At 39.2% G+C, this 8,954-nt stretch overlaps 1 protein-coding gene across 3 annotated transcripts in view; it reads left to right on the top strand.

The window, feature by feature from the left end:
- The first annotated feature begins 13 nt into the window (after positions 1-13).
- RAVER2 (ribonucleoprotein, PTB binding 2) overlaps positions 14-8,954 on the top strand; it is a 104,071-nt gene continuing 95,130 nt past the window's right edge. For all 3 annotated transcript variants that reach the window (XM_024764752.1, XM_024764751.1, XM_024764750.1), the window contains exon 1: positions 14-50. In XM_024764752.1, the coding sequence (XP_024620520.1) occupies positions 15-50 (36 nt within the window). In that variant the 5' untranslated portion in view covers position 14. The remainder of the gene's footprint in view (positions 51-8,954) is intronic.

Raw genomic sequence — 8,954 nt, 5'->3', positions numbered from 1 at the left:
AAGAAAAGAAAATCATGGTGAAAAACCTGCCCCAGGACAGCAACTGCCAGGTGTGGGGACGGGCTGCGAGGCGACGCGTCCCGGGGGCTACGGGGCAGGAGCTTTAGAGAGAAGCTGCCCACGCCCTCCCCCCACCCCCCCGCATCCCCCGGTGTCCAGGCTGGTGCCCGGCGCCTGGAAGCGGTCCGGGGGAGGAGGGGGTCGTGCAGAGTTACGAGAACGGTCCTTGGCTTTTGCAGAGCCCCCGGGGTTTAGTGAGTCCGCGGTCATCCCGCGAAGGAGGCACATTAGGAAACTGAGGCTCGGAGAGGCGAATGAGCTTGTCCAAGGTCACGGGAATCTGGAGCGTTGTCTCTTAAGTTCGGCTGGTTCCTTCCTTCCCCTGATGGCCCAGGGTGGTGTACTGGGGGAAGGGGGTCGGGGAAGTAAGTGAAGGAGAGCGGAGGTGAGCTGCGGAGCACAGCTTGGGGGTGGGGGACAAGTCTTCGGGAGCACCCTGAGACTGGCGCAGCGTCTCAACGGGGTCCTCGCGACTTGGGTGTGCCTTGGGGGGCGGGGTCATGGGAAAGCTGGGAGTGAGTTTTGCTGTTGCAGGAGCACTTGACCAAGTTTGTATGAAACAACTCTGTCCCCTCAGTTTGCTAAGACCCTGGAATAGAGAGGTTATCGCTGCGGTTTGGGGAGCCTTGCAGCCGTCTTCTCCCTGCCGAGTACTGGAGGATTAGTTCCTTAGTGACTCCGAGGAGGCTTAAAGATAGGATACTCTGTCTTTGATCCAGATTAACTGTTGCTTTAAGCTCTGCATCTATTTGACTTTTTTTTTTTTCCTCCTTGATTACCAAAGTTACGTGCTCATTGTAGGAAAGCTAGAAAACACAGAGAAGCGCAAAGGGAGGAATAGAAATCACCTGTATTTTTGATACTTAAAGATAACCATTGTTAACGTGGAGTATTATCTTTCTTTTCCTGTGCGTATGTATTTTTTTTTACCAAAAAAAATCGTATTTCTTTGACTATTAAGGCTTTCTTGTCTAGGTGTTCACGTATCTTTCACATTTAATTGGAATTTCTATATTTTGTGGGGATGGGGAGGGTGGTCTGTCCTGGTGGTTGCAGATTTGGGGCTCTTCGTGTAGTTCCTCCTGTAGTGGGATGCATGGAATTGCAGGGGAGCTGCCTGTTGATAACTGCAGCGGTTCTTCCATTAGATCCGTTAAATATTGAGACCAATGCCTCATTACTATGTAATTAGACCTTACATAGCCACTCACAATAAATGTGAGCATGTAACCTTATAACCCATAAACATGAAGGGCCATTTTGTTTCAAAAACAATGTAAAAAAGTCTCTGTCAGTGTTTGTACAACTCATCCCTCTTTCAACTCTTCCCATGGTTGTCTGCTTCCCCTCAGGCAGGTGATGTTTTGTAATGCTATAAGGACACCTGCATTGGACTGATTTCATAGAAGCAACTTTCCCGTGCCCACGCAAGTATAGGACAGCAAGTGAGCACAGAAAGAGGGAGGCTTGGAAAAGGCAGATGGAATTAAAAAAAAAAATTGAAGAAATAGCAACTATGTGTGTAGATCATCTGGAAGAGAGGTGGAGAAGTGTCTTAATTTCCTTTGTAGAATGTCAACTATTTTTGTTATCACATTTCTTTGCATTAATTTTCAAAATATTTGGACCAAAAATTTTAGATAGTTCTGTCTGTTCTTCCTTTGGTGTTGGTATCTTTCTCATCTCCCTTCTCAAGAGACTTGAAAAAATATATTAAAGAGTCTAATAAAAGGAACAGTTAATTACCTGTTGCTAGTGATGGAGAGAGGTTTTATGAGAGTTATACTGATTTGTAATTTTGAGATATTCTTTCTCTGTTATGAATTTATGTTTCACCTAAATTTTAGGAGTTTCCTGTAAGGTAGCAAGCATAAACTATCAAATAAAATTGGTTTAAGATCTGTATGTCTAGTTGGGTCTTTTACTGCCAAGTAAAGTATCTTAAATTTTTATGCCATGCTTTTTGAGAGCTGAAGAGTTTCGTCTATAAGCAAAAAATAAATAACTAAAAGTTGTTAGGACCTAGAGACTAGTTTCCAGACTTGTCCTAGCCTTTGTTTTTTTCTATGATGATTTCCATAACAAACTATTATTTTAAATATTTCTGATAATATAGTTTTAAAATTTAAACAGATCAGTGTTTGATTACAGACAACATTTGTTTGAGTAGTGTTTTTCTTTTCTCTATTGTCTTCAGTGCTTGTACCTTTCCTAAGTTTTCTGATCACAATCATATTATAAATATCAATGGTCTGTGTTACACGAATAAGTAGAATAGACCGAAGTATGCTAATTTCTAAAAGCAATTAAAAGACACTCTTTTCTTCAGATTATTTAAACTGAGTTGCTATTTTTATTATTCCAATAAAATTAATATTTACTTGATCTACTTCTCAAGTTGTAATATTTTCTTGAATATGTTCTGCTAGGATTTTTTGTTTGTTTTATCTTTTATTTACCTTAACAATTATAATTCTGTTTTTACCTAGTGGCTTCATTTTACTGTCAACTTACTGGTGAAGAATTAAGTTTAATCTTATTTTGTATCTTTTAGCCAGTATCAGCTGGATAAACTCCTGTTTCCTCCTTATGAAGTGACTAACATGGTTAAAAAAAAAAAAAAAAAAGTTACTACTTTTTGTTCAGTTTCTAAGTAATCAGATATTTTAAATACCCAAATTCTTGTTCTTTTCTAGAAGAGTCTGTGTTCATTTATTCTGGAATATCACATTAAGCATCAAAGTCATTCCTAACTCTGGTTCTCAAACTGTATAGTTATGTTTCTAGAAAAGCTATGTTGATGATTGATCAGTAGGAACCCAATAATTTTTTCTTAACATTTTTAAACCTTGGGTGTTCTCCTTATTAAACATAGTTTCTATAAGTCTTACTCATATTTTGTTTAATTTTTGGTATAACAGCATATACCAAAGAGCATCCCACAACTTTACACTTTCTATAATTAGAAGGCACACTAAAGGTATTGTTTTTTTTTTTAACATCTTTATTGGAGTATAATTGCTTTACAGTGGTGTGTTAGTTTCTGCTGTATAACAAAGTGAATCAGCGATGCATATACATATGTTCCCATATCTCCTCCCTCTTGCGTCTCCCTCCCTCCCACCATCCCTATCCCACCCCTCTAGGTGGTCACAAAGCACTGAGCTGATCTCCCTGTGCTATGCGGCTGCTTCCCACTAGCTATCTATTTTACATTTGGTGGTGTATATATATCCATGCCACTCTCTCATGAAGGTATTATTTTTAAGTGGGAGCTTTTAAAGGTACAAATGTCAAATACCTTACAGTAGTAGAAATACTATAAAAAAATGAACGCCTTTATACTAATAAGTTCTCAAAAGAATAGTTACTGTGGCGTCTGTCAGGCGCTGTCTGGTGATCATCGTGTGCTTTCCGGAATCCTCCCAGCCCTCTGTGTTCTCGTAGCTTCAACTCTGGTTCATATCCTTTTCATCTCTTGCACAGTTACAACCTTTCTGCTTGTCACTTACCCTCATTATTGTGCTGTCTCTTACTTTTTAGCCCATCCTGCTTACTGTTTCCCTGAGAGAGCTTCCCAAAGCACAAATCTGATATCATTCCCCTATTCAAAACAAGAGAAAACAACAAGAACAAAAATCTTTGGCTCCACATTCCCAGCACTGCTTCTCAAACTTTCCCTCAAATTCTCCCTCATTTGTCCCTTCTCAAATTGTAAGGAATAGTGAACCTGAATTAGCCTACGGCAAGAGTGAAATTGCTTTGAAGCTTCATGTTCTGCCTGAAAATTTCAGATTAATTTTATGTTCTAGGAAAATTGGATTTAATATAAAAACAGTGACAAACTCATTTAACTTCCCTCCAAATTTTTTACATAAACTTGACACTTATGGAAGATGCGCCACAATTATCCTATGATTTTCCATACTCCTGTATTACCATGGAGTACTCAGACCCCACTTGAGAAGCATGACGTACTAGGATAGAATTCTAAGACTCGAGGCTTTTTTTTTTTTTTTTTTGCGGTACGCGGGCCTCTCACTGTTGTGGCCTCTCCCATTGCGGAGCACAGGCTCCGGACGTGCAGGCTCAGCAGCCATGGTCACGGGCCCAGCCGCTCTGCTGCATGTGGGATCTTCCCAGACCGGGGCACGAACCCACGTCCCCTGCATCGGCAGGCGGACTCTCAGCCACTGTGCCACCAGGGAAGCCCTAGACTCTAGGCCTTTTGTGACTTGGCCCCTGCCTACATTTCTAGTCTCATTTTTTATTGATTCTACATTGGATTCTACTCTAGTTTTTTAAAGCTACCTCCATCCCTGAGTACTTCATGCCACTGTGATTTGGTATTTGTCTTTGTTAGTGTTTTGGAATGTTGTTATAGTGATTAATTTATCATGAATAATATTTATAATAATTATTAGAATTATTTATAGTGAATAATTACAATGCTGTGAACACTGGTTCTTATTCATTGTAGCTATTGTGTATATGTGTGTCTATATGTGTGAATAGTCTTTTGCAACTCTGACTTTAGAATTTTGATTACTTAAGGTAATGCCCTAATATGTGGTTTTTAATTGTATTTCTATAAATTGTTTATATTTTATGGTTAACTTGATCTGTTTCAGTAGCATTGCTACTGGGGTTTCAAATTGGAGAAATAGTGACATTTATTTACTATATTGTTTGAGTTCACTCAGTTGTTTTTTTACATATCGTATGCATGTACCTGTATTTTGTTTTTGTTGTAGTTATTTTAAAATCTGAAAGAGATTTTATTGTGTAATTAGAAGAAAATGTGAAGTGCTTAGGGTTAAATAGAAGAAACATTCTGTCGTCTCACTTTGGGTATTATTAACTTTCATTTCAAAGTACTCTATTAGGGTAGTTAGTTGAGAAGCTTGATGGTTAATTCATAGAGGCCCATTTGAAAGCATAGCACTTTTTAGAATAACAAACCACCAAATGTAGGAAACTCTGGTTGATTTTCCTTTTAAAGTCTATTTATTCCCATTTTTCTTTTGTTATTCAAAAACCAATAGAATTTTCTCACATGCTTTGTGTTCTTTAACTGTGGGATTTAAAAATATACATGATTTGTTTTCTCTAACAGTATATTCAGTAATTATTGCCTCTTTTTTAAACTGACAGTACTGAGATGTTTTTGCGTTATGAAATCATTCTTTTTCTTATTGAGAATGTCATTTTACTTCCAAAAGTTACTTTTCTTAGTGTAGTAGTTTGTACTACTTAAAAGTTATCTATTATGTTTTCTTTTTTAGTGTAATTAATCAGAATTGACTTACGAGTTCTATGTCTCTTCTGTGTATTGTATTATCCTATTCCCAGTGTAACAAGAACACTGAAAGCTGCTAAAGGAATATATTTCTACATTTCTGGGACACCACCGGCTCAGCTAATTTCTAGTCTTGGCAGAGATTCTTTAAAAAGTGTTTCAGCAAGGCTTGTTCTTGCTCTGAAAACACATTTGAGAAGAGGAGTATTTTGTGGTTTGCATCACAATGCTGAGTGTTAAACAGTCCAAAGACGCCTCCCTACCTTATAGCCAGTGACCCTTAGGGTCTCCAGGGCTCATCTCTCATCTGTGGGCAAAAAGCTTTATGCTTGGCTCTGCTTAGCCCAGCAGAGACAGGCTGATGAAAGAACGTTAAGACATAAATAAAGAAAACAAAATCATCTATACGTTGAAATATCTATAATTGCTTATTAGAAACCCTGGCTCTGTTTTTACTTCGTTTGCCTAAGAGGCAGTCGGCTCAGTCGCAGGTGATAGTGTGCATCGAGGGGCCCTGAGTGAGAAGTGGGGGCATCAGACCCCCTAGAACGCTTGTCTGTATTAGCTGCTTTGGCTCATGATTTTCTGCAGAGGATTGTCTCTGGTTGCTATACTGAATATCTTCCATTTTTTTCCTCCAGACATTTCTCCACTCTTCTTACCTGCTCTGTGTCCTCGGAGGCCGACCGTACTGTGAAAAGCACTAACAGCGCTCTCTTATTCTCTGATTTCTGATTGCATTTGGCCAGAGCCACTGGTGGGAGATCAAAGGGCAGAGGAGAGAGAGATTGGGGCATTTATTCACCCAACTCCATCTCCGTGAGGTTACTGTGGCTTGGCTGTTTCCTCTTTCAAAGGTCACAGTTTCTTTCCAATGGAACCCTCCATGCAACTAAGCTGTCTGGGTTGTTGTAATCATTCCCCTTGCCTTTATTAGGCCTAGGGATTGTAGGGGACTGACTGTTGCTAACCATGGGCTTTCTGTAAACTTTTGTAGATAGTCTCTTTAAAAAATTCTCTCCAGTTACTTAGTCTTTGAGTGTGCCATCTGTTTCTGGCTGAGACCCTGATGCTGTTGCCTACTCAGTCTCCGTTCTTCCTCTTGTCTTTCCTAGTAGCACCCAGATTTTCCTTTGAGGACCTACCCTCCATTATTTAGGGACTGCATGGTTTGAGTGGATTTGCTTTCTGTCCCTATTTGTAGAAGTGACATAAACCAACAAACAGAATTCTTCTCTTTTGCCATTGGAATTGGTTAAAGGATGGGCAATAACCTGGGTGTAAGCCAGTCAGCACATGGTAGTCCCTTGGCCACAATGATTATTTCAGCCTAGTATAGTAAAGAAGCTTAGGACTTTGGTTGTTAAGGTAATTCTTTCTTCCTACGGGATATGAATGCAGAGACACATTGCTCAGATTGTAGCTGACATTCTGAGGACAGAGCAGACATCCAAAGGAGGATTGACCTGGAAAGAAAGAAAGGAAGAAAGGAAGAAAGGAAGGGAGGGAGGAAGGGAGGGAGGGAGGGAGGAAAAATAGAGGCTGAGCTAGAGCCCTGATCAAACTATATATGAAGCCTGACCTACCTTTGCATTTCTTAGTTATGCAAGACCCTAACTTCCCTTTATTTTTCATTTATTTCAAGTTGGGTCTTATGTTATTACCAACCAGTACTATCCTAAATAATACAGAATTTTAATTTAAAAAACATGAAATTTTATTATTGAAAGGATGGTAGAAGACATTTTATCCAACCCTTTTGCTTAAGACATGAACACAATTTACAGAGTCCTAAGCACATGGTAGCACATTTTTAACACCTTTAGTTTCAAAGAAATCACTGTTTTGTAAGGTATCCTACTCCATCTTCAGACAGCTTTTGTTATAAATGTCTTATTTAAATATGTAAAATTTATTTCCCTGAAATTTTGATTTCTTGATCCAACTTCTCCCCTCTAGTAGTATAGAGAAATTATGGTATTCTCTTTTTTAACTTATAACTTCACCTCCTTCAAACCACTACATTTAGGACATGAGTCTGAGTTTCCTCACCATCTTGTTTATTTTTCTCTGAACGCACACCACTATCATTTTGTCATTGCATCTCTTAGAATGTGGCGCCCGAAATCGAGTATGGTAGTCTAGTTGAGATCTCCTTGTAATCCCTCAGCCAGAGCAAATTCTATAATAACAATAATTTTCTATAATAACAATAATAACCTTTGTTTATTAGATGCCTACTGTTGCCAGGCACCGAGCTTCATTTACATTATATTTAATCCTTTTTTCAAGGCTGTGAGATCAGATTTTTTTATTCTCGTTTTACTGATAGGGAAACACAGATGCAAAATTAATGTCAAGCATTTTGCCCAAAGTCATTCAGCTTAGTAGTAGTAGAGTGGAGAAAAGCTAATGTCTTTTTTATTCCGAAGTTTATATTCTTATCCCACACTGTATTATGATTGTAATTCCCCTGCATACACTCTATATTGTGTTTCAAAGGACAGGGATTATGTAATATTTACCTTTGTGTCACCAGTGTTTAACCTAGAACCTGATACACTGTTCCAAGGGAAGTTTAAAACAGAAGGAGATGACCCACCTATTTGTTCTAAAATGCTGTACTTCTGGCACACAGAAACTTGCATGTAATTTCAAGGGGTTGTGGATCTCTTGTAATTTACCCCTGATCTCACTCTGGGAGGTTTTAGACCTAAACTGAGAAGCACCTTTCCACGCCAGTGTAATTTTGATTATGTGTTTGGGGCTTCACCTGAGTATGGACCATTTAAACGGGTCCAAAGCTGCTTCTTGAGAAGAGTTTTCAGCAGAAACTTCTGTGGGCCACATTTATGCATATGTGGGATGATCCTCTGGGCAAGAAAATAAATCAGACTTCTTAATTTTCTTTCTAAGAAAGTCACCTGTGTCACTTTACGTTTGATGTAAAAGCTCATTGTTCTCTGGTCACCCAGTATTACTAACACTTTACCTGTTGTGCCTGACACAGGGTGGATGTACAGAATTCTTTTTCTTAGAGTCCAAGATATTACAGTGTAATGTTTCTCACTTAACGTGTGTTGTTACAAAGGTTGATATAAAGAATGTCACTTTAAAACATATCAAGACTATTCACAATGAGTATTTGTTGATACAAAGGTTAATATAGGGCTTCCCTGGTGGCACAGTGGTTGAGAGTCTGCCTGCTGATGCAGGGGACAGGAGTTCGTGCCCCTGTCTGGGAAGATCCCACATGCTGTGGGAGTGGCTGGGCCCGTGAGCCATGGCCGCTGAGCCTGCACGTCCAGAGCCTGTGCTCTGCAACGGGGGAGGCCACAACAGTGAGAGGCCCGCGTACCGCAAAAAAAAAAACCAAGGTTAATGTAAAGAAGGTGTCTCTTTAAAACATATCAGGACTATTCACAATAAGTATTTATTGCTATGAAAAGTTTCCCTTTTTCGATTTCTGAGTCTCTAACTTACTGTGAATCTCTCAACTTGTTTTCTAGGCATTTGATGCTTAATTTTGTGCTTATTTACTCTCATTATCTTTAGATTTCCTTCGTCCTACGCTTGTACATTTTCTTTGTGAATT

Source organism: Neophocaena asiaeorientalis, unplaced genomic scaffold, assembly GCF_003031525.2.
Source record: "Neophocaena asiaeorientalis asiaeorientalis breed wild unplaced genomic scaffold, Neophocaena_asiaeorientalis_V1.1 scaffold135, whole genome shotgun sequence".
Classification (NCBI taxonomy): Eukaryota; Metazoa; Chordata; class Mammalia; order Artiodactyla; family Phocoenidae; genus Neophocaena; species Neophocaena asiaeorientalis.
The sequence above is the reverse complement of the archived record's forward strand: the minus strand, read 5'-3'. Positions and strand labels throughout refer to the sequence as shown.